The sequence below is a fragment of the Bubalus bubalis genome, chromosome 15, assembly GCF_019923935.1.
Source record: "Bubalus bubalis isolate 160015118507 breed Murrah chromosome 15, NDDB_SH_1, whole genome shotgun sequence".
Taxonomy (NCBI): Eukaryota; Metazoa; Chordata; class Mammalia; order Artiodactyla; family Bovidae; genus Bubalus; species Bubalus bubalis.
The window spans coordinates 27,019,212-27,045,708 of record NC_059171.1 but is presented as its reverse complement, the minus strand read 5'-3'; the positions used below and the strand labels follow the sequence as shown (position 1 = coordinate 27,045,708).

The window sequence follows — 26,497 nt, the reverse complement described above, 5'->3', positions numbered from 1 at the left end:
GGCCACCTCATGCGAAGAGTTGACTCATTGGAAAAGACTCTGATGCTGGGAGGGATTGGGGGCAGGAGGAGAAGGGGACGCCAGAGGATGAGATGGCTGGATGGCATCACTGACTCGATGGACATGAGTCTGAGTGAACTCCGGGAGTTGGTGATGGACAGGGAGGCCTGGCGTGCTGCAATTCATGGGGTCGCAAAGAGTCGGACACGACTGAGCGACTCATCTGATCTGATCTGTGTATTCTTGCCATCTCTTCTTAATATCTTCTGCTTCTGTTAGGTCCATACCATTTCTGTCCTTTATCGAGCCCATCTTTGCATGAAATGTCCCCTAGGTATCTCTAATTTTCTTGAAGAGATCTCTAGTTTTTCCCATTCTGTTGTTTTCCTCTATTTCTTTGCATTGATAACTGAGGAAAGCTTTCTTATCTCTTCTTGCTATTCTTTGGAACTCTGCATTCAGATGCTTATATCTTTCCTTTTCTCCTTTGCTTTTTGCTTCTCTTCTCTTCACAGCCATTTGTAAGGGCTGCCCAGACAGCCATTTTGCTTTTTGCATTTCTTTTCCATGGGGATGGTCTTGATCCCTGTCTCCTGTACCATGTCACAAACCTCATTCCATAGTTCATCAGGCACTCTATCTATCAGATCTAGGCCCTTAAATCTATTTCTCACTTCCACTGTATAATCATAAGGAATATGATTTAGGTCATACCTGAATGGTCTAGTGGTTTTCCCTACTTTCTTCAATTTCAGTCTGAATTTGGTAATAAGGAGTTCATGATCTGAGCCACAGTCAGCTCCTGGTCTTGTTTTTGCTGACTGTATAGAGCTTCTCCATCTTTGGCTGCAAAGAATATAATCAATCTGATTTCGGTGTTGACCATCTGGTGATGTCCATGTGTAGAGTCTTCTCTTGTGTTGTTGAAGACGGTGTTTGCTATGACCAGTGCATTTTCTTGGCAAAACTCTATTAGTCTTTGCCCTGCTTCATTTCGTATCCAAGGCCAAATTTGCCTGTTACTCCAGGTGTTTCTTGACTTCCTACTTTTGCATTCCAGTCCCCTATAATGAAAAGGACATCTTTTTTGGGTGTTCTAAAAGGTCTTGTAGGTCTTCATAGAACCGTTCAACTTCAGCTTCTTCAGCGTTACTGGTTGGGGCATAGGCTTGGATTACTGTGATATTGAATGGTTTGCCTTGGAAACGAACAGAGATCATTCTGTCATTTTTGAGATTGCATCCAAGTACTGCATTTCAGACTCTTTTGTTGACCATGATGGCTACTCCATTTCTTCTGAGGGATTCCTGCCCACAGTAGTAGATATAATGGTCATCTGAGTTAAATTACATTCCAGTCCATTTCAGTTCGCTGATTCCTAGAATGTCGACATTCACTCTTGCCATCTCTTGTTTGACCACTTCCACTTTGCCTTGATTTATGGACCTGACATTCTAGGTTCCTATGCAATATTGCTCTTTACAGCATCCTACCTTGCTTCTATCACCAGTCACATCCATAGCTGGGTATTGCTTTTGCTTTGGCTCCATCCCTTCATTCTTTCTGGAGTTATTTCTCCACTGATCTCCAGTAGCATATTGGGCCCCTACTGACCTGGGGAGTTTCTCTTTCAGTATCCTGTCATTTTGTCTTTTCATACTGTTCATGGGGTTCTCAAGGCAAGAATACTGAAGTGGCTTGCCATTCCCTTCTCCAGTGGACCATGTTCTGTCAGTTCTCTCCACCATGAGCCGCCCGTCTTGGGTTGCCCCACGGGCATGGCTTAGTTTCCTTGAGTTAGACAAGGCTGTGGTCCTAGTGTGATTAGATTGACTAGTTTTCTGTGAGTATGGTTTCAGTGTGTCTGCCCTCTGATGCCCTCTTGCAACACCTACCATCTTACTTGGGTTTCTCTTACCTTGGCGTGGGGTATCTCTTCACGGCTGCTGCAGCAAAGCGCAGCCACTGCTCCTTACCTTTGACAAGGGGTATCTCCTCACTGCCGTCCTTCGTGATAGCTCCTCTAGGCCCTCATGCGCCTGCGCAACCGCTGCTCCTTGGACGTGGGGTTGGTTCTCCTGGCCACCGCCCCTGGCCTCCAGCGCTGGGGCGTGGGGTAGCTCCTTCCGGCCGCCGCCCCTGACCTCGGACGCGGGGTAGCTTCTCTCGGCCGCCGCCCCTGACCTTGGACTTGGGTAGCTCTTCTCGGCCGTTCCTGCGCCGTCACAGCCTGGCACTCTCGGCCGCTGCCCCTGACCTCGGACGTGGAGTCACTCCTCTTGGCCACTGCCCTTCGGGCTTGGGGTCCTCCCGGCTTCTGCCCCTGACCTCGGACTTGGGGTAGTTCCTCTTGGCTGCGCTTAGTGCGCAGGTCGCAGCCGCCGCCGCGCTTAGTGCGCCGGTCGCTTGGTGTACGTATATATATATATTAATCTATACAGTTCTAGGAGCAGGGAATGAAATACATGAAAAGTGAAAGTCTCTCAGTCATGTCCAACTTTTTGTGATCCTATGGACTATACAGTCTATGGAATTCTCCAGGTCGGAATACTGGAGTGGGTAGCCTTTCCTTTCTCCAGGGGATCTTCCCAACCCAGGGATTGAATACAGGTCTCCCACATTGCAGGCAGATTCTTTACCAACTGAGCCACCAGACAAGCCCTGAAATATATCAATCAAGGATTATTTCTGTACTGCAGGTAAACCTGTTAACTAAAAACTAAAACAACAATAAAAATTGAATACAGTTTGGTGTATGAGGGGAAGTTTATTTTCTGAGTTGTAGCCCTTTTTTATATATTTTCTTGTAAAACATTTTAATGATATAATCCATCTTACTACTTTATATTATGGGCTTCCAGATGGTTCAGTAGTAAAGAATCCACCTGCCAATGCAGGAAATATGCAAGAGACACGGATTGGATCTCTGGGTTGGGAAGATCACTTGGAGGAGGAAATAGCAAGCTACTCCAGTATTCTTGCCTGAGAAAATCCCATAGAGAGAGGAGCCTGGTGGGCCACAATCCCGTGGGGTCACAGAGAGTTGGACACGACTGAGCATGAAGCATGAGACACTATATTTATAAGGAGATATATATATATATATATATACACAAAAAATATGTTAACAAAAATGCAAGTTGTTAATAGCATAACATAGCATTTTCATACCACAGAGATGTCTGTGTAAGCATTTTCATACCACAGAGATGTCTGTAAGCATTTTCATACCACAGAGATGTCTGTGTAGGAATTTAGAGCATGATGTGGTTTTCCAATTAGTTAAAAATACTGATCGTTAATTTTAAACTTAAGAATGAAGACTACTGCATTGCATTAGTTATCTATTGCTGTGTAATAAAGTACTTCAGAACTTAGTAACTTGAAACAGTAAACGTTTGTCATCTCATAGTTTCAGTGAGAAATCAGAATGGCTTAGCTAGGTGGTTCCCTCTCAAGATTTCTCAAGAGAATGCCAAGATGTCAGCCACAACTGCAGTGATCCGAAAGCCTGACTAGAGCTGAAGGGTACACTTCCAAACTTCACTCACGGGCTGCTGGTAGTTGTCAGGAGCCCTGAGTGCCTCCTCATGTGGGTCTGTCACGTGCAGTTGAAGAGAAAGAGCAAGATACAAGATGCACAGTCTTGTGTGACCTAACCTAAGAAGCCACTTACCGTCACTTCTGTGTCTTACAAGTGAGCCAGTGGGATAGCTCGTACTCAAGCAGGGGACTTGGGCACCTACTTGTGAAGAGGAGAGTAACCAGTGCACTGCTGATGTTTTTATTCTGTGTGTGTTTGCGTCAAGGAGAGGGAGGGATTCATTCATAATGTTTGGCTTCTGTTTAGGATACTGCCTTAGGAAAACCACGAGAGGTGTTTCGACTTCCTACAGATTTGACAGCATGTGACAATCGCCTTTGTGCATCCATCCATTTCACATCTTCTACCTGGGTTACCTTGTCAGATGGGACTGGAAGACTGTATCTCATTGGAACAGGTGAACGTGGAAATAGTGGTTCTGAAAAATGGGAGGTGAGTTGTTTTTTGTTTTTTTTTTTCTTTAGACTTAATGCTGAGTCTGGAAACTATATGCAAATTAGATCTTAATGATTTTGAAATAACACCTTTTTAGGGATGGTTTACATGTGACCTCTTGATTTTTATAATATATGGTGTTTTGGATATCTTTTAAATAAAATGTTTACCTTTTATGAAACTGATATATTAGCTATTCCTGTTTTGATCTGGGGTGAGTGCAGTTGTCAAGAATTGCATTTGTTTTTCAGCAAATACCAATTGTGTTCTTTTCAAGTGTAAAGCAGTACCTTAAGCATTGACCTTGCTACCTTCTTTTTTGTAAAGAGTTGGCCAGAGAATTACATTGTCATGTCTTTTCTCCTTTTCTCATGTTTTATTCTCAAATATATTTATGAGCCTAGCATGCTTCTACTGCACCACTTAGCTGTCTGATATGTTTAAACTAGTCAAATAGTAACTTTACCAGAATATTCCCTATTTAGAAAAATATACCATAGCATCACTTCAGTCTCTCAGTCGTGTCTGACTGCGACCCCATGGACTGCAGCACGCCAGGCTTCCCTGTCCATCACCAACTCTGGAGCTTACTCAAACTCATGTCCAAAGAGTTGGTGATGCCATCCAGCCATCTCATCCTCTGTCGTGCCCATCTCCTCTTGCCTTCAGTCTTTCCCAGCATCAGGGTCTTTTCAGGGAGTCAGTGCTTTGTGTCAGGTGGCCAAAGTATTGGAGTTTTAGCTTCAGCATCAGTCCTTCCAGTGAATATTTGGGACTGATTTCCTTTAGGATGTACTGCTTGGATCTCCTTGCAGTCCAAGGGACTCTCAGCAGTCTTCTCCAACACCACAGTTCAAAAGTATCGATTCTTTGGCACTCAGCTTTCTTTATAGTCCAACTCTCACATCCATACGTGACTACTGGAAAAATCATAGCTTTGATCAGACGGACCTTTGTTGGCAAAGTAATGTCTCTGCTTTTTACTATGATGTCTAGGTTGGCCATAGCTTTTCTTCCAAGGAACAAGTGTCTTTTAATTTCATGGCTGCAGTCACCATCTGCAGTCATTTTGAAGCCCCCAAAAGTAAAGTCTCTCACTGTTTCCATTGTTTCCCCATCTTTTTGCCATGAAGTGATGGGACCGGTTGCCATGATCTTAGTTTTCTCAGTGTTGAGTTTTATGCCAACTTTTTCACTCTCCTCTTTCACTTTCATCAAGAGGCTCTTTAGTTCTTCTTGACTTTCTGCCATAAAGGTGGTGTCATCTGCATATGTGTGGTTATTGATATTTCTCCCGGCAATTTTGATTCCAGCTTGTGCTTCATCCAGCCTGGCATTTCTCGTGATGTATAATGCATAAAAGTGAAATAAGCAGGCTGACAATATACAGCCTTGACGTACTGCTTTCCTGATTTGGAACCAGTCTGTTGTTCCATGTCCAGTTCTAACTGTTGCTTTTTGACCTGCATACAGCTTTCTCAGGAGGCAGGTCATGTGGTCTGGTATTCCCGTCTCTTGAATTTTCCACAGTTTGTTGTGATCCACACGGTCAAAGGCTTTGGGGTAGTCAATAAACCAGAAGTAGATGTTTTTCTGGTATTCTCTTGCTTTTTCGATGATCCAGCGGTTGTTGGCAATTTGATCTCTGGTTCCTCTGCCTTTTCTAAAACCAGCTTGAACATCAGGAAGTTCACGGTTCACATATTGCTGAAGCCTAGAATTTTGAGCATTATTTTACTAGCGTGTGAGATCAGTGCAATTGTGTGGTAGTTTGAGCATTCTTTGGCACTGCCTTTCTTTGGGATTGGAATGAAAACTGACCTTTTCCAGTCCTGTGGCCACTGCTGAGTTTTCCAAATTTGCTGGCATATTGAGTGCAGCACTTTCACAGCATCATCTTTCAGGATTTGAAATAGCTCAACTGGAATTCCATCACCTCCACTAGCTTTGTTCGTAGTGATGCTTTCCTAAGGCCCACTTGACTTCACATTCCAGGATGTCTGGCTCCTGGTGAGTGATCACACCATCGTGGTTATCTGGGTCGTGAAGATCGTTTTTGTATACTTCTTCTGTGTATTCTTGCCATCTCTTCTTAATATCTTCTGCTTCTGTTAGGTCCATACCATTTCTGTCCTTTTTTGTGCCCAATCTTTGCATGAAATGTTCCCTTGGTATTTCTAATTTTCTTGAAGAGATCTCTAGTCTTTCCCATTCTGTTGTTTTCCTCTATTTTTTTGCACTGATCACTGAAGAAGGCTTTCTTATTTCTCCTTGCTATTCTTTGGAACTTTGCATTCAAATGGTTATATCTTTCCTTTTCTCCTTTGCCTTTAGCTTCTCTTCTTTTCTCAGCTATTTGTAAGGCCTCCCCAGACAACCATTTTGCTTTTTACATTTCTTTTTCTTGGGGATGATCTTGATCCCTTTCTCCTGTACAATGTCACGAACCTCTGTCCATAGTTCTTCAGGCACTCTGTCTATCGGATCTAGTCCCTTAAATCTATTTGTCACTTCCACTGTATAATCATAAGGGATTTGATTTATAACTGTAATTATCTACCAATGTCCAAGATGCCATTTTTATTTCAGTTTTTTTTTTAACAATGTCACAGACTTAAATCTGAGGGGCAGGTTTGCATTTTAGTAATAATAAATATGAAATTAGTTTCTCCAGAGCCACAGGTTTTGAAAGTAGACAAAGTGACACTGAGTTGTGGTAATAAAGTACAACGCGATATTGCTGCCTTCTAAATTTCAGCAGGTGGCCTTTAGTTCTAGGTAGCTAAAGGGATAGAATTTAATATTTTACATCTTATAAAACATTTTTATCAGACCAACAGGTGCATGTAAACACTGGGATTTAATTATTTGAGAAAAACAACAGGGCCTTAGTGGTTTACCTTTCTTATTGTTATACCAAATGCTGCTCTACCTAATTGCAATGTGTTCGAAAAGTTAAACAAAAAACACAATGAAATACCAGAACAACAGCCTGTTTTTAGGAGACCTTTGCAGTCAGTCACAGTTTTAAATATTAATTGGACATTGTGACATATTCTGTTCCTGCCTCCAATAATTTTTTCTTTTCTTTTTTTACTGAGGATATGTTGTATATAGCACCCAGCTACCTGAAACAGTTGAAAAGAATTTGGAGAATGATGGACAGGAGAGATATGAATGAGAATGTATCTGTTATCAAGCTATGGGGATTCTGTTGGTATAAGAAACACAATGACCCTCTTCACCTTCGGATTAAAAATAATACCACGTAGTCCATCAGAAGAAAATTCATATGGGTTTATAATTCATTTGGTTTCTGCTGTGTATATCTCCTTGGCCCATATAAGTCCTTCAGTAAGATTTTTTAAATAAATTAAAAATTTAAATTTACTCCGTATCCTCTTCAGTATATATACTGCCATAATGAAGTCAGTCCTCTCGGGGGGTATGGGGACAGTGGGGAAGTTATGGGACCAGGGCATTAATTGAAGTGGAAGGGATACTGTGGGATAGTGGTCACTTTAGAGAAATAACTGAATTTTGGGACTTTGAGGGAATTGGTGTAAGAGAGGAGGCTAAAGGTGGAAGTGGTGGGGGCATGGTAGGGCATAAGGGGCCCAGCAAGCGTGGTGGTGATGACTGAAATGTAGAAAGAGAAATGAAAGGAGGCAGGGGATGTGTGGCCTCTAACATGATGGGAGTGCTGTATATCAACAGTTTCACAGTTGATTTTCCAGGCGTGTTCAGGGGACTGGAAACGTCAACCTAAGAATTTTTAAAAGTCCTGACATGGTCTCCTCTGGTCTCCCTCACATGAGAGAGAAAGAGGGGGAGGAAACAGTAATCTGGCTACTTGTACTTGGCAAAACTTACCTTTTTTTCTTCCTACCCTTTTATTTCTTCTTGTCCCCAAACAAAAGCAAAACCCACTTAACCAAAAATGTGTCTATTGTTTTCTGAGTTTTTTCCTGTTTTGTCAATAAGTTAATTTGTATCATATTTTAGATTTCACATGTAAGTGATATTGTGTGATATTTGTCTTTCTCTGTCTGACTTATTCCCTTAAGTTGGATAATCTCTAGGTCTATCCGTGTTGCTACAGATGGCATTATTTATTCTTTTTTTTACGGCCGAATAGTATTCCTTTGTATGTATACCACATCTTCATTCATTCATCTGTCCATAGACATTTAGATTACTTCCATGTCTTTGCTCTTTTAAGTACTGCTGCTGTGAGCATTGGGGTAAAGCACCCTTTTTTTAATAAGGCTTTCAGGTAGCAGCCCACATGAGGGGATTCCAGATACAGGTTTAAAAAGAAAAAAAGAGCTAATTCTTGTGTTTCAGTTAGATTTGTGTTCAAACTATTTTATTTGAAAAACTTGTTTAGAAATCAGTCTTAAAACCTTTCCTGTTCGATATTTAACAAAGATACAGTAGTCTTTTAGATTATGTGTTGTAAGAAGAATTTGATAAGATTTTGTACATCTTTCCATGATGCTTTGATTTGCTTTTTTTTTTTTTTAGAAGAAATTTCAATATTTAACAGTTAGTGGAATTATCTTTTTAGATGAAATGAGATCTTTTGTTTTTGAACAGTAAGAAAGTTTTCATGATTTGTTCTCCAGTTCCTTTGACTCTTACCTTTGTAAATTTCCAGAAAACAAACAAAACAAAGCAAACAAAAAACTATAGAAAAGAAAGATACACACACATATACAAACAGTATTCAGAAACTAGGAAGAAGAAGGCAGAAATAAATTAGAGATATGATTAATATATTAATATATATCATATATATAATATAATACAAATGACTATATTATAAATGGATGAATATAATATTATACAATATATTAATATATCAATAATTTAGATACACTATCTAATAAATTAGATATGAGACAGGGGAAGAGATGAAGTAAGGGAATATTGACCTCATTTCCTCTGTATGGAGCACTCTTTTTCACTTGGCAATTTTCTAGAGGATTGCTTTTAATTCCCTTTCTCTTATAGATGCCATTTGGAGGCCCTTTTGTTTTCTGTGCGTACTGATCAGTTTTCTCTGTTAAACAAACAGATGTTTTCTCAAAGTTATTTCTTTAAGCAGTATTTTAAACTTGTAAGCTTTATTTCAGGGCTTTTTTGTTCTTGTGTCCTTGCAGTAAACAGTATCCAAATTACTTGTTGGATTGTCAGAATTCTGTGTATTTCCTCTGTGCTCTATGAATTCATGTAATAGGTTTTTCTGAATGCCATCTTTTTTTCTTTTTTGTAGATTGTATTTAATGAAGAGCTTGGGAATCCTTTTATCATAATTCACAGCATCTCATTGCTGAAAGCTGAAGAACATTCAGTAGCTACTCTCCTCCTTCGAATAGAGAAAGAGGAATTGTCTATGAAAGGAAGTGGTTTCTATGTTTCCTTGGAGTGGGTCACTATCAGTAAGAAATATGAAGGTAAAACAACAAAACTCTGATCTCTCTGTGGTGGTTGCCATAATTCAGTAGGTTTTGAAATGCAAAGCTGTTCCTGTAAATGCTGTTTGCTTTTTCTTAAGCATTGTGTTGTGATTCTAGTACCTGCCACCCAATGGAATGAATATTTATAGGTAGTTTCTCCTTAGGTATGGATTATAAAAAAAAATAATTATGTGCTTCCACAGTTGAATGAATACACCTTTTGTGTAAAAGGAGACACTACTACATATTTTGGAAGAATTTAAAGTATATGTTTTTAATATATACAAAATATATGTTAATATGTAACATTAAGCACAAGATTTGTTCTTCGAAATATTTAGTGTAATTTATTCTTCTTCCCGGTGTTGTAGTTTTATTTCTAGAGGAACACAGTAACTTAAATCATTTGATTAGATATTGGAAACTTTCTAAGGGCTAGATGGTAACCGTATGACCTATCACAGTTATTCAGCTAGGATCTTGTGTTGCAAAAGCAGCTGTAGATGAAGGCATAAATGAATGAGTATAGCTGTATTCCAGCTGTATTCCATTTACAAAGGCATAAATGAATGAGTATAGCTGTTTATTTAACACTGACTTTTGAATTTTATATAATTTTACATGTATTTAAATATTCTTTTGATTTTTTTTGAACCATTTAAAAATGTAAAATTTATTCTTCAGCTCACAGGTCATAGTTTGCAGATCCCTGCTTTAGATAAATAAAAGCTTTGTTTTTTAAATTAATGTACATAACATAGGAGAAATCACCATGGGTGTTTTTCCTTCTCTAAGACTCTTGGTTCCATGACAGTTTTAGCTCAGTCCACAGTGGCACTCTGCTGCAGCTCCATGGCTTCCATTCTCTTCATCTTTGTTTCCTTCATTCAGCTGGACAGTTATATTTAGATTCACCTTTCTTTTTTTTTCTCTCCACCCAATTTTAATTATTGTAATTGTAGAAACATTCTTTCTGTTGTTGACTTTAGCTTTCTTTTCTGGATGTTTCAGTTCCTTTATTCCCTGAATTGCTAATTGTGTTACTTTTTATTTTCTAATGAATATAACAGAGCAGTGTTGTATTTCTAGACTGTTGAGTGGAATATTTGATAAATTATATTTTGTGGTCAAGTAAGTATGAAAATGTAGGCATACAATAGCCACATTTCACATTAAGCATAGTCAAGTTTCTAAAAATCTTGAGTAAAAAAAAGAAAATGTAATTTTGATCCAGCCCTTCCCAACCCATTTAGCCATGGAATTTACTTGAGACCTACTGTTTTCTATCCCACATGTTGGGAAAAACCATCCTTTAAAATACAGAGTGTCTAAGGTTGGGTCTTTGGAGCCAGGAAGGACTCTGCCTTGCATGTACCTATGGAAGAAAAATAGTTGTTTTTACTTCATGAAATGAAAAGTCTATTCTTAAATATATATGAAGTGAATGTGTGAATGTAGGTGAGGATTTAGAGAGAAAAATGACATATTTTAGAATGAGTTGTATTACTATGTATGTATATGTATTATTATGGGAAGGATTGAGGGCAGAAGGAGAAGAGGTCGTCAGAGGATGAGATGGCTGGATGACATCACTGATGCAATAGAGATAAATTTGGGCAAACTTCGGGAGATGGTGAGGGACAGGGAGGCCTGGCACGCTGCAGTTTGTGGGCTCGCAAAGAGTTGGACACTACTGGGCCACTGAACAACAACAACGTATGTATTATTATGCATAACTCATGATGTTGAGTTATGATTTTTTGACTACTGAGTGTGAAGCTAATAACTACTACCCACTGTAAAAAAACTTTGTTATCAAAAGTAACAATGTTAAGTAAAGGTATGGACTCAAATGTTTGAATACTTTTAAAGCAAAAAAAGAAAAGAAAAGAAAAAACCCTTATTTTCATAGAATAAATTGAGTTAGTTTACCAGAAAATTTCAGAACACAGTTAATTTTTCCTATCTTTAAAATTCAAAGTACAGTTATTTATATTTTATGGCAAATAGATCTATATGTGAATGTGTATAAAAATTATTTCTACCATAAAAGTTATTTCATTTTAAGAAAACCTGCTAATGGGCAGAAAATAGTCCACACCACACTTTTTCCATTGCCATCAATTTGTGGCCCTTGTCAGAAGACACCTATCATATACTGGCTGAGAAAGTAGACAGGCTATAGTCAAGGAATGGGTAGATTTTTCAGAGGTTGATATTCAGGTAAGTAAATCACTTTTACAATTTAGAGCCCTGCTGTCCAATAGAAATTTTTCCAAAATGCACGTGTTTATATGTGAGCCACTCAGTGTGATAGCAGCTACGTATGTGTGGCTTTTGAACACTTAAAGTGTGGCTGGAGAAATGAATGTCCAATTTTACTTAATTAAACAGCTACCATGGCCAGTGGTTACCACATTAGGCATCACAACCTAGAACAAATTTCATCAGACCCGTTTTTTTTAAGAGATTTTATTTACAGAATATTAGGTTGTAAATTTTTTTATCCTTTTATAAAAAGGTACCTAATAGTCTGCTTTTTAATAGTACATTTAAAATATTTAATTTAAATTAGAATTATACTTGAATATTTTCAGATATTTTATTATAGTTTTTTGGTTGTAATTTTCTTATTCTAAAATGCTTTATTTTCTCACAGATAATAAAAAGTATGAAATGGCTAAGCATAATACTCTCCATGGGAAGTCTGTGCCACATTATGCTGCTATTGAACCTGATGGGAACGGTCTGATGATTGTCTCCTACAAGCCCTTTACATTTGTTCAAGCTGGTCAGGGTCTTGAAGAAAGTAAGGATGAAAACATGTCCGAGGAAATCAAAGGTGATTTTACTTTGAATCATAGAGCTCCTGTGTAAAATAGATCTGACTTGTCCTCCTAGCTAGGTTGTAAGTTTTACCAGGTCAAGATTGGCACTGAATTTTTCTTTGTTTTCCTTTATATTTCCCACAATAGCCTTTCATAAAATATACCACCTAGGTAGTGTGAACTGGTTAAATTTAATACTTTTCATAATTACAAAAAATGTTTTTTAAAATCTATGTATTATTTTACCTGATTAGATATTTAACAAATACTTAATGAATAAACAAATACTGATGTCTATTTATTGTTGATATTTGAAAGTCCAGCATATTAGTATCATAGATAATAATTTAAAAAAATAATCTAACCTCTCTTCATATGAAAGTGAAAGTTGCTTAGTCATGTTCGACTCTTTACGACCCCATGGACTTATACAGTCCACAGAATTTTCCAGGCCATGATACTGGAGTGGGTAGCCTTTCCCTTCTCCAGGGGATCTTCCCAACCCAGGAATCAAACCGGGGTCTCCTGCATTGCAGGCAGATTCTTTATCAACTGAGCTATCAGGGAAGCCTCTACAGATAGGTAGGAAGAGTCTTATAGGTATCAGTTCAGTTCAGTTCAGTTGCTCAGTTGTGTCCGAATCTTTGTCACCACATGAATCACAGCACGCCAGGCCTCCCTGTCCATCACCAACTCCTGGAGTTTACCCAAACTCATGTCCATCGAGTCGGTGATGCCATCCAGCCATCTCATCCTCTGGCGTCCCCTTCTCCTCCTTCCCCCAATCCCTCCCAGCATCAGAGTCTTTTCCAATGAGTCAACTCTTCGCATGAGGTGGCCAAAGTATTGGAGTTTCAGCTTCAGCATCAGTCCTTCCAGTCAACACCCAGGACTGATCTCTTTTAGGATGGACTGGTTGGATCTCCTTGCAGTTCAAGGGAGACTCTCCAGTTTCAAGAGTCTTCTCCAACACCACAGTTCAAAAGCATCAATTCTTCGGCGCTCAGCTTTCTTCACAGTCCAACTCTCACATCCATACATGATCACTGGAAAAACCATAGCCTTAACTAGATGGACCTTTGTTGGCAAAGTAATGTCTCTGCTTTTTAATATGCTGTCCAGGTTGGTCATAACTTTCCTTCCAAGGAGTAAGCATCTTTTAATTTCATGGCTGCAATCACCATCTGCAGTGATTTTGGAGCCCAAAAAAGTAGTCTGACATTGTTTCCACTGTTTCCCCATCTATCTGCAATGAAGTGATGGGACCAGATGCCATGATCTTCGTTTTCTGAATGTTGAGCTTTAAGCCAACTTTTTCACTCTCCTCTTTCACTTTCATCAAGAGGCTTTTTAGTTCCTCTTCACTTTCTGCCATAAGGGTGGTGTTATCTGCATATCTGAGGTGATTGATATTTCTCCCAGCAATCTTGATTCCAGCTTGTGCTTCTTCCAGCTCAGTGTTTCTCATGATGTACTCTGCATAGAAGTTAAATAAGCAGGGTAACAATATACAGCCTTGAGGTACTCCTTTTCTGTATACATCTCTTCATATAGGTATGCTAATTATGTGTTCTTCCCTTTCATACTAAACTGAAAGAAAGTTCCTAGCGGGTAGAAGCACTTAACGTTTTCTCAGTCTTGAATGAATGAATGAAGGTAATGTTTTAGAATGAAAAGAATAAAAAGGTCTTTCAGAAGAAGTTTATATTTGTATGCAAAGAATTCATATTCTTCTAAAAAAATATTCAGGAGACCATTTCTCTAGAATCATTGCTGTTCATATTTCTGATATTTAGAGTCAGAGAATAGTATATTTTACTTAACAGATTTGCACAGTATTTAACAATCATATGTATTACTCTTTGAAGCTACCCTTTTTATTACTTTAACAACTTAATTATTTAAAATAAAAATGGGTTTCAGTATTTTTATGTACTTACATAGCTCTTCAGGGTTTCCCTGATAGCTCAGTTGGTAAAGAATCTGCCTGCAATGCGGGAGACCTGGGTTTGATTCTTGGGTTGTGAAGAACCCCTGGAGAAGAGAAAGGCTACCCACTCCAATATTCTGGCCTGGAGAATTCCGTGGACCATATAGGCCATGGGTTTGCAAAGAATCAGAAATGACTGAGCAACTTTTATTTTCACATAGCTTTTAAAAAATAAATTTGTTGAAAAAATTTGAAAATACTTTTATAATAAATATATGAAAAATACTTTCTCCAGGTTTATAAATATGACACCTGAATATAAGAGTTGCGCGTGGTGGCCTTTCACTTCACCTCTTAGTAGCTTAGTTTTCTCACAAGCGATTTTTTTCACAAGATCCCTTTCTGAGTAAACTACTGTTCTGTCTTAGTTATAATGTTAAACTCTCCTGGAGCTTAGCCAGAGTAGCTATTTGTATTACTAGACCACATGCCCTTTAGAACTCCTTTGGTGAGTGGTTGAGGAAGAATGTTAGACTGCCTTCATCCTTGGAACCAGTCTGCCTAGTAGCTAGGCCCATGTGCTTCCAAGACAGATTTGCAGCCTAGTTGGAACACATCGTGTTTTTAAATCACTAGCCACTAGTTGACATCTCACGTTATGTTTGAATTCCTCCTGAATTTGTTCTTCTCTTTTAGTGTAAACCACTTCCATTTAGTGTAAACCCTTCAATTTTTCTGTTTTCCTTCTAATAAACGGCCCTAACTTAACTTCTTGTACCCATTTCCTCTTGGGAAATTTCTTCTGTATTTATTTTAATATCAGACTTTCACAATAAGAAAGGAAAATGGTTGTAACAAAAATTATGGATAGTTTGTTAATTAGCATGCTTTCTTTTAAGCTCTCTTCTGAGTATATATGCTGGTTTCATTTTCTGTAAACTTCAATTAGACTGATAGTACCTATTACCTGGGCTTCCCAGGTGACTCAGTGGTAAAGAACCTGTCAGTGCAGGAGACACAGATTCAATCTCTGGTTCAGGAAGATCCCCTGGAGAAGGAAATGACAACCGCTCCAGTATTCTTGCTTGGGAAATCCCATGGACAGAGGAGCCTGGTGGGTCACAAAGGAGTCAGACATGACTTAGTGACTAAACAACACCAATGTTATATTTCTTTCTGATGAGTGAGTGGACAGATTAATGTTTATGGATGCTATTAAGCAAATATTTGTCCATTTTACATTTAAGCCCTGCTTTCTTACTTCATGGTTATAGTATTATGGGCCTAAAAGTGTTTCTTAGGTAGATAGCTTTTTAGGAGCCAAGCAGAGGGGATAGTGAAGGAGTTGGAAGGAGGATTTTTTTTACTGGGAACTTAGACTAAATATACTGACAGCCCTTGAATTTGTTATGAAATTGCTTTCATGTTGTGGGGTAAAATAGCCAATACTTTTATAAGGAAAATATATCTTTTATTTTTGTGCGGATGTCTGTCCCACCAAATAGTCGTAGTCTCCTGATCACAGAGTTACTAAATTGCCCCAACAGTGGCAAGTCAAGGTTGTGATGAAAGTTTCAGGCAGGGTTTGTGACACATTTGGTATTCTTTTAACTTGGAATCCTGTATATGTGTGTGTGCGTGCATGCACACATGCTTGGAATCCTGTGTCTGTGTGTGTAAGAGAAGAGGGAGAAGCAGGGATACTGGGAGGTAGGGAATAAAGAGTTGCTATGATTTGTATTTTATGAGTGTGTATCTTCTAGGGCATTAGGTAAGACTGGAACAGGGAAATGTCAAGTGTGATTGCTACAACACTTTGAGTGAAAATTCCCCAAGGAGATCTCTGCATATTTGTTCATAATTACTTTTTTGTGAGAAGATCACTAGAAAAGATGCTAGATAGGTGTTCTGTATGTTCTGGTTTCTGAGTTTGTATGTTATGTTGCAGTCTCTGGTTTTTTTTATTACATAATACATTTTTCTTTCCCAAAGACCCTCTGTATTACTGGCAACAGACTGAAGATGATTTGACAGTAACAATACAGCTTCCAGAAGCCTGTACTAAGGAAGACATTCAAGTACAGTTTTTGCCTGATTCTGTCAACATTGTACTGAAGGGTCAGAGGTTTTTGGAAGGCAGTCTCTTTTCATCTGTTGATCATGAAAGCAGTACGTGGATAATTAAAGAAAATAATAGGTATTTTTTTTTAGTTTTATTTATATTTGAAAATTTACCTTTTATTATTTTACTTTTTTCTTCTTTTTATCCTTTCTGCAGTGGTTACATCAAGGGGGAATACATCAATACTGCTGATTATTTTTCTTAGGATAGATTAAAAATGGAATTACTGTGTCAAAGAGCACAGTATTAGTTAAGGTTAAAGATACTAGCTTAGTTATTGTTTGCATTATATTGTCATGCTTTTCATTACCAGCTCTGGATACAATAAGAGAGTAATAATAATAATAAATGGTTGAAAACGGCTATTTATTTGAATTTTCACAATTTAAGCTTTTTAATGGAAATAATTTATTTCTACTAACTTTTAATTTGCTAACTAGATGATGTATTCCTCTGCTTTCTTGTTTATTGTTCAGTCGCTCAGTCTTATCCACCTCTTTGCAACCCCATGGACTCCAGCATACCAGGCTTCCCTGTCTTTGGCCATCTCCCAGAGTTTGCTCATACTCATGTCCATTGAATCGGTGATGCCATCCAACCATCTCATCCTCTGTCATCCTCCTGCCTTCTGTCTTTCCCAGCATCAGGGTCTTTCTTAAGGAGTCAACTCTTCGCTTCAGGTGGCCAAAGTATTGGAACTTCAGCATCAGTCCTTTCAAGGAATATTCAGGGTTGAGTTCCTTTAGAATTGCCTGGTTTGATATCCTTGCAGTCCAAGGGACTCTCAAGAGTCTTCTCTAACACCACAGTTTGAGTATCAGTTCTTTGGTGCTCAGCCTTCTTTATGGTCCAACTCTCGCATCCATACATGACTACTGGAAAAACCATAGCTTTGACTAGATGGACCTTTGTCAGCAAAGTCACGTCTCTACTTTTTAATACACTGTCTGGGTTTGTCATAGCTTTTCTTCCAAGGAGCAAGCATCTTTTAATTTCATGGCTGCAGTCACCATCTGCAGTGATTTTGGAGCCCAAGAAAATAGTCTGTCACTGTTTCCGTTGTTTCCCCATCTATTTGCTATGAAGTGATGGGATCAGATGCTATGATTTCAGTTTTTTGATTGTTGAGTTTTAACATAGCTTTTTCACTCCCCTTTCACTTTCATCAAGAGGCTTTTTAGTTCCTCTTCGCTTTCTGCCAATAAGGGTGGTGTCATCTGTCTATCTGAGGTTATTGATATTTCTCTTGGCAGTCTTGATTCCAGCTTGTGCTTCATCCAGCCTGACATTTCGCATCATGTACTCTGCATTTAAGTTAAATAAACAGGTGACAATGTACATCCTTGTCTTACTCCTTTCCCAGTTTTGAACCAGTCAGTTGTTCTATGTCTGGTTCTAACTGTTGCTTCTTGACCCACAAACAGGTTTCTCAGAAGACAGGTAAGGTGGTCTGGTATTCACATCTCTTTAAGAATTTTCCAGTTTGTTGTGATCCACACAGTCATAGGCTTTAGTGTAGTCAGTGAAATCAAGTGAGTCTTGATATGAATCTAAATGCCTAGAGTCTAAGAACTGTATATCTAATTCACAAAGTTTTTTAAGGCTTTAAATTGAACAGATATCTTGAAATCACTTTATTAATGGAGAAATTTGGTGACTTGGTTATATTTTTTATATATGTTTAAAAAACTCTATATCCAAAAGGTTCTTCTAAAAATATTTTATATTTCCATATATTCTATTTAAATATATCTTACTAGTGTGTGCAATTTGAGGATAGCATTTTTATATTGGCAAACCAGCTGGAACATACTGTTAAATATAAGTCATCAAGCAGTAACTCAGCCAAGATTTAGGAGAAGAGCTGGACTGTATGCAAAAATAGATTCAACATTTAACACATGAACATAGACCAGTATTATTTTTCCATGAAATTTGAGGTGCTTAATTACTATTTAATGTTACAAAAGGTAATTACAATGATGTGTGTGTGGTATCATTGGTTTAAAACACATGATATTTTTATATTATTCATCTCATTTTTAATAGTTAATGTTCTGACTTTGAAAGGATTTGTTAACTAATCTGTATTATGTATGGAGCTATGTATTCCTATTTGCTTGGATGGTAGGATATGATTCTAGTTTTAAAATGTATAAATGCATTTATGCTAAAAGAGTAACTGACTGAATATGCCAATTTACTGATGGTTCATAAATTCTTTATAAACCAAGACTGTATGAACTTGTTAACTTCTTTAGGTAGCAACTGACTAAGAACAGTATTTATACATTCTGGTCACTAGGTACAAGTTCTTTAATAGTTATTTACATATATTTTTTCAGAGAGGCAGAATAGTGCAATAGTGAAGAACATGGACTTGGAGCCAGACTGCTTTACTAGCTTGTGACCTTGGCAAGTTACTTAACTTCTCAGTGCTTTTTTTGTATTTGTAAAGTGGAGATGCTAATAGTACTTACTTTCTTTGTGGTGAGCCATAAATGAGTTAAAATATGTAAAATGCTTAAGATAGCACCTAGCATGTGGTAAGCATTAGGTAAGTATAAGCTGCTGTCATTGTCTTTATTATCATCATTGATCATCCTCATCTTTTGAGATGCGCTTTCTCCTTAGAAGATACAACTATCTGGGCATTATTAATTGTGGTGGTAATTCTTAATGCTAATGATAGAAACTCATTATGTCAGGAAGATATTTTGTATAGTCTCTTTAAATAAAAGTAGTTTTAGAAAATTTTAAAGTGCTGTAGTTAATTCATAAGGTGGTGATAATAGCCTTGAAAATAGCTGATGTTAGTATGTTCTATTTGATAATTATGATAATAGTTGTTATTGTGTTCAGACAATTGTTTCCTTGCAAATTGAGTTGCAGGGCATGGGTTAGTATGACCCATGTGTACCAGAGATGGCACGTGGAAAAGGTTGCTCTGCTGTGGAACAGGTGCCACCACCCACTTTTCTCTGTATTACCGCAGCAGCCAGCTTACCTGGATTCCCTTTCCTAGTCAGGAGGCACATGGGCAATTCCCTGTACCATGTCCACAGTCTGCCCTGACTCACACCTCTCTCCCTTTCCCGCTGTATTAGTCCTTAATCTTAGAGTTCCCTTATGGGTTCTTTTTTATTGATTTAAGCTGCCTGATCTTTAGTAATCATATCATGACTACTAGTTTGGTGATAGTGAAGGTAATTGTTGGCTCCACGCACAGAGAGATACCTTTAGTTTTAGGCCCTTTCCAGTTAACTTTATGTGCCCATCACTCCATCTCCATTCCCCAGTGAAATAACTCATAGATACATCTGCTTATATTTCCACTACTTAAGATTGGTAACAGTCAGCACACCTGAACTGCAAAAGTTTTTCTGAGGGTGATTTGACTCTCCCATCAGTCCAGTGGTACTTTCATATTTGTTAAGTATACCTTGTTTACTCCTGGATGATTAGGTGTTCCATCATATGCAAAACTAAAATGAACTTGATTTTTGGTAAAACATTCTCGGGACACTGGAAGGGTAATTTCTATGGAAGATTCTTCTGTTTGATAATGGTTGTATAGTTTGTGTAGCTGCTTAATGTAACAAAACTTTCCTCATTTTACACATCTAGCTTGGAGATTTCCTTGATCAAGAAGAGTGAAGGCATGACATGGCCAGAGCTAGTGGTTGGTGATAAACAAGGGGAATTTATAAGAGACTCAGCTCAGTGTGCTGCAATAGCTGAACGTTTGATGCATTTGACCTCTGATGAACTGGTAAGCAATTGCAATAGTAGTGGGACTTCACAAGGATTCAGAAGTATGTGGGGATTATACCATGTTTTTCAAATGTTATTTTGCTTTTCCTAATGTAAAAGACATTAGGTATTACTAACTAGTGTTTGAATATCACTTGAAATTCTAATATTTATTGCCTATTCACTAACTGAATATATATGTGTGTGGGGGCATGTTTTACATACAGGGTGGGTGTGCATGCATATGTGTATGTATATATGTATCTCTCGGTCTCTCAATATATGTAGAGAGAAAAGGAAATATATAATTGATCCTTGAACAATGCAGGGATTAGGGATCCCACCCTGTACACTCAAAAATCTGAGTTTAACTTTATAGTTGGTCTTCTATATCTGCTGATCCACATCCTCAGATTCAACCAGTTGCATATTATGTATTTCTGTAGTGTGTATTTTAAGTTCAGTTCAGTCGCTCTGTCATATCCAGCTTTTTGCGACCCCGTGGACTGCAGCATGCCAGGCTTCCCTGTCCATCACCAGCTCCTGGAGCTTGCTCAAACTCATGTCCATTGAGTCAGTGATGCCATCCAACCATCTCATCCTCTGTCGTCCCCTTCTCTTCCTGCCTTCAGTCTTTTAAGTAGATCCTTCTAGTTCAAACCCATGTTGTTGAGGTGTCAGCTATATCTGCCTATATATCTGTATTCTCATTTAGAAGAATTGACTGACCAATGCTGATAGGGACAAAATTTTGATTTTATACCCTACTTTGCTAATAATCTATTTGTAATCATGGACATTTTTTGGGTGATCTTAAAATATCACAAGGGGTGTGTATACATACACACTACATATAACTATGGTTTTTTGTTGAATATGTTCCTCCTCTGATGACATTTAAGATAATGTTAAGAATTTGAACAAATACAGCAATACACCAGAACTTCAGTTATCTTCATTTACCAGATCTTACATCAGCATATTTAAAATGTCTAACTTATTGCCATCTGGAATTATAGCAATGCAGAGGGTTGTATAAAGAAGTATTTATACTGTAGAGTTGGTTGCATCCTAAGATAGAAAAGAAAGATTAGAATATTGAAAGTAAATGTCTCTGATGAAAGAAAACATAACCAAAATGGAGAAACCATGTTTCACCTTTTCCAGCATAATGGAAAATTTCAAGAATCACTGGAATTCTATGTATGACTACAGAACTTTGATTTCATAGCCTTGTTACAAGTCATGCAGACTGCATTTCTCTATGCTCATTCATTTAGCAAGTATTTATTGTTATAGGGCTCTGAAGATACAATTATAGAGACAGTAATGGAGGTTTGTTGTGAGATTGTAGATAATTGCTGCTAACTGCCTTTTAAACTTGATGATTTCAAATGAATGTTGTTAGATAAATGACTAAGTTATTTATGCCTGAATACTAGTGTATTTGTTAGTTTTAAAATAACAGAATTTTGTCATCTCTAACTGAAGGCAGTGTTTTTTTTTCAAATCTTTTTACCTTTTCTTGCCTTACTGCATTGATTAGAACCTCTAGTCTACAGTAAAATAAAATTACTCTATTTTACATACTGCTGGTTTGGTTTACTGGTATTATTGAAGAGCTTTACATCTCTGTGAGGAATACTGGGGTCTATAGTTTTTGTTTTGTTTTTTTACTTTTTGTATGTGAATAATGCTGAGTTCATAAAATGAGTAGGGAAGTGTTTCTGTCTTCTGTTTCTGGAAGAGATGTAGACTTGGCATTATATCTTCTTTAATGTTCGATGGAAGTTGCCAGTGAAACTTTCTGGAGTTTTCTTTTTTTGAAGGTTTTAAAGCATAAATTTAAGTTGTTTAGTAGATGTTTTGGGCATTTATTTCAATTGACTTTATTTTTCTCCTTTTTTTTTCAGTTTCCAGTTTCGTTCATTTCTGTTATGACATTTATTACTTCTCTTTGCTTGCTTTGGATTTATTTTGCTATTTTTTTGAAGGTGAAAGCTTAGATGATTTTTTTTTTACCTTCCTTTTAATGCTCTACACTTCCTTCTAAATACTACATTAGCTGTATCCTCCAAATTTTCTGCCTGTTTTCTTAATCCCATTAGTGATTAATTTGATTTGTTGCTGGGTTTCAGTTTTTTGCCTGGCTGGTTTATTCTTTGTTCTTAAACCTAGGGCTGAACTTTTCACATATCTTAGCTAAAAGTGTGGAATGTTTACTAGGTTTCTCCTCCTGTGTAGGCCCTGATTTCTAATTTTTGTATCCAAGTACTCTGACAATTATCAAAATTAAGCTTTTTAGCCTTTTATCCACTGCTTTCCCTTGTCTTTTTCAGCTCAGCTTAAAATAGCAGATAGCTTGAGGAAAACAGCATGGAGTCTTGGGTTTTCTTTGCTTTCTCTTTTCTCTGTAATCTTGTCTTTTTCAGTACTGGCTGCCTCAATAGTCCTTAGCTTTTAATTTTTGCCCTCTTATTTCTAGTGTTGGTTACTCCAGTTCTTGGGACCCCATGGACTGTAGCCCACTGAGCTGCTCTGTCCATGGAATTCACCAGGCAAGAATACTGGAGTGAGTTGCCATTTCCTGCTCCAGGGGATCTTCCCTTCCCAAGGATCAAACCTACATATCCCATATTGCAGGCAGATTCTTAGCTAAGCCTCTAGGGAAGCCCTATATGAGTAATTGAACGGGGAAGGGAGGGAGGGAGAGTACTTTCTGTTCTGCTGGATGTACGTATCTTGTTGAGTCACCGTAACAGCATGCATGCATGCATGCTAAGTCAACTTCAGTCATGTCCAACTCTTTGCAACCCTTTGGACTGTAGCTCGCCAGGCTCCTCTGTCCATGGGATTCTCCAGGCAAGGATACTAGAGTGGATAGCCATTAACTTCTCCAGGGATTGAACCTGGGTCTCTTATGTGTCTTGCATTGGCAGGAGGATACTTGACCACCATAGCCACCTGGAAAGCCCATGGCCCAGCTCATTGCTGGAATTACCTTCTAACCAGTCACTGTAATCATTGTTTCCTTTGATATTTAGGATGGAGCAGACAACCATAGCTCAGTTAGTTCAGTGCAGTTGCTCAGTCGTGTCCGACTCTTTGCGACCCCATGAGCTGCAGCACTCCAGGCCTCCCTGTCCATCACCAACTCCCGGAGTTTACCCAAACTCATGTCCACTGAGTTGGTGATGCCATCCAACCATCTCATCCTCTGTCATCTCGTTCTCCTCCTGCCGTCAATCTTTCCCAGCATCAGGGTCTTTTCAAATGAGTCAGCTCTTTGCATCAGGTGGCCAAAGTATTGGCGTTTCAGCTTCAATGTCAGTCCTTCCAATGAACAACCATAGCTAGCTGGCTCTATAGCTCAGCTGGAAATTGACAGATCTGATAATGTCCGTAACTTTCAGACATTTTGTTTCAGACCCTTGTGGGTTCTTAAATTCTGAATAACATGACTGTATTTTGGCAAACTAGGTATGTGGACATTTTATCAGTTGCTGTTGAATTGTATTTCTGTTACATGCATGTGAATATACAATTTATAACTTGAGTAATCCTTTTTCACTCTTTGAGAGAAAAACATGAAACAGTGATTTTTGCAGACAGTGAAACATACTAAAATCTTAGCTTATTTTTAACTATACCTCTGTGTTTTTGTTTGGGTAGATATTTGTGTGTGTGTTCTAGTGTTGATTCTAGAGATTATGGTGTACGTCTTCAACTCATCACCATGTGTCTTCAACTCATATCTTGAGTTCATTTAACTCATCTTGGGAACTTTATAGTATAATTCCATTCCTTCAACCTTTGTATTACTTTTGTCCTTTTATTTCTACCTTATAAATTTAATATGTTACAACCTTAGTCACTTGTCTTTTAAAGAGATTAAAAACGCAGTGTGGAGAAGTCTTGCGTTGATCCCAGTATTTGTCATTTCCTCTTTCACACTGTGTTTATTCAGATTTCCATCTGATGTCATTTTTTTTCCTGCTGAAGAATTTTCTTTATCATTTCCTGCATTGTAGTTCTGCTGGATAAATTCTTTCTGCTGGATAATTCTTTTGTTTTTCTGCAGACATACATATGCAAAAATGCATGCCTTTCTTCTTTTAAAGCTGTTTTTCTTAAGTGTGTAAGACACTGTTGATGGGTTTTATACCTTTCAGAACTTCAAACATACTCCATTGTTTTCTGGCTTGTATAGTTTCTGATAAGTCAACTGTCATTTGTAACTTTGTTCCTGTATTTGTAGTATGATTTCCTCTTCTGAGGAAATTTTTTCCACTTTAAAATTTTCTCTTTATTACTAAGAGAATGATTTTATTTTTCTTATTTTCAGCAATTTCATTGTAATGTGACTTCCTGTGATTTTTTTTCTTAATGTTTGTTATGCTTGAGATTGTTTGACCTGTAAGATTATCATTTTCATCAAGTTTGAAAAAAAATTGCCATTATTTCTTCAAATTTTTTTCTATCCTTCTTGTGTCCTTCCAAATACTTATATGTTAGACTATTTGATATGGTTCCATAGGTCACTGGGGTTCTTATTTTCTGTGTCTGTTTTTAGTTTTTGTCTTCTCTTTGCTTCATTTTTAGATGGACTCTTTTATCTTTTACTAGGGTTTCCCTGGTGGCTCAGGCACTAAAGAATCACCTGTAGTGTGGGAGACCTAGGTTTCATCCCTCGGTTGGGAAGATCTGAAGAAGTGAATGGCCACTTACTTATTCTTGCCTGGAGAATCCCTATGGACATAGGATCCTCACGGGCTACAGCCCATGAGATCATAGAATCAGACACAACTGATTAAGCACAGCACAGCACATATTACTATTTTAGAGAGACTATTATTGCATTTTAAGTAGACTCAGACTAACTGGTTGTCTTTTCTTCTGCCATGTCTAATCAGCTGTCAGTACCATCTATTTTGTTTACCATTTCAGATATTGTATTTTTATACCTAGAATTTCAGTTTGGTTCTTTTTTTATATCTTCTGTATTTCTCAATGTTTGTTTTTCTTTTTATCTCTGAGTATATAGAACATGTTTATAATAGCTGTTTTCCTATCTTTTTCTGCTGATGCTATCAGTCTATTATTTTTGTGACTATTTTTGTTTAAGTTTTATTGGTCCTGAGTCTGAAATTTAATATTTCATTATTTCTGTAATCTCAACATCTTTAAATACGAAAACATTAATGCTCTTATTGTTGTTTCTTTTCTGGTCCAAGAATCCAAATCCAGATAAAGATAAACCTCCTTGTAATGCTCAAGAGTTAGAAGAATGTGATATTTTCTTTGAAGAGAACTTCAGTTTATGCAGATTTGATGGCAATACATTAAAAACTACTCATGTGGTAAGTTCTTGATAATGATATTTATAAAAGTTTGTGAACAGAGAGAAGTTATTCAGATGAAATGGTAAGTGATTGACTAAATACTGTTTTGCAAAGATTGATTGACATTTACTGTCTGTGACAAATGTCTTTGTCTCTGAAAGCAGCCATCTTTCCACACCATCACCCATAATTAAGCAGTGTCATATGTTTGGTGCTGCTGCATAGTGATATCTTTCAGTGGTTTTTTTTTCTGTGCATGTTTTTCATATGTAGTTGTGCCTGCAGTATATGACAACTTCATATCTAACTGTTCCTCTCATTCACTGTCCTTTTGTAATATTTTTTAGATACTTAACTTTTTTTAAACTAATAGCTGGATATTATGATACTCAAAGGAATTATAAAAAGGAGCATTTCTGGATTGTACCTGTGTAGAGAAGTGATGTGGAATTGCATAAGATCAGTGGGTAGAAAAAGGTGTCATTGAAGCTTATACCAAAATTACTTACTCTTAAGATTAATTTCTACATCTGCTGTGCTCTCCACCCCATCAACATATAACACGAATAACTTCTGAAAAGCACAGAGATAACATTTTGCTTACCACAGTGTACCTAACACCTGCCAAGGGTCCTGATTCTGATAGGTGCTTAAAAACATTTTTAGACTGATCTGTTGGTGACAATCATAAAAATAAAAATGGTTCCATCTTGGATCTCAAGAAATTTGCATGTACTTTTATGTCTCCTGTTCTTTTTCAGTCACTCCTCTAATTGAACAGAGTTCTTGATCATATTATTTTATGCAATCTGGTCGCTGATCCAAAGCCCAGATGATCAAAGTTATTAGGTTTTCTTGGCATTTTGCTTCTTAGATGGTTTTTTTTTTTTTTTTTTTTTAGTTCTGATATAATCCCATAGATAACTCCCTTACTGTGAGTAAAGAAGAGCCATTACACACTCTTACTGCCTTGGGTTAGATTTTAGAAAATCATTCTAAGTACGACTGATGAAAAACTCTT

At 37.6% G+C, this 26,497-nt stretch overlaps 1 protein-coding gene across 1 annotated transcript in view; it reads left to right on the top strand.

The window, feature by feature from the left end:
* The window catches only part of NUDCD1 (NudC domain containing 1), a 94,070-nt gene that overhangs the window by 30,540 nt on the left and 37,033 nt on the right, over positions 1-26,497 (top strand). Inside the window, exons 3-8 of the mRNA XM_025265180.3 lie at positions 3,851-4,036; positions 9,318-9,498; positions 12,161-12,343; positions 16,252-16,456; positions 20,009-20,153; positions 25,369-25,494. Of these exons, the coding sequence (XP_025120965.3) occupies positions 3,851-4,036; positions 9,318-9,498; positions 12,161-12,343; positions 16,252-16,456; positions 20,009-20,153; positions 25,369-25,494 (1,026 nt within the window). The remainder of the gene's footprint in view (positions 1-3,850; positions 4,037-9,317; positions 9,499-12,160; positions 12,344-16,251; positions 16,457-20,008; positions 20,154-25,368; positions 25,495-26,497) is intronic.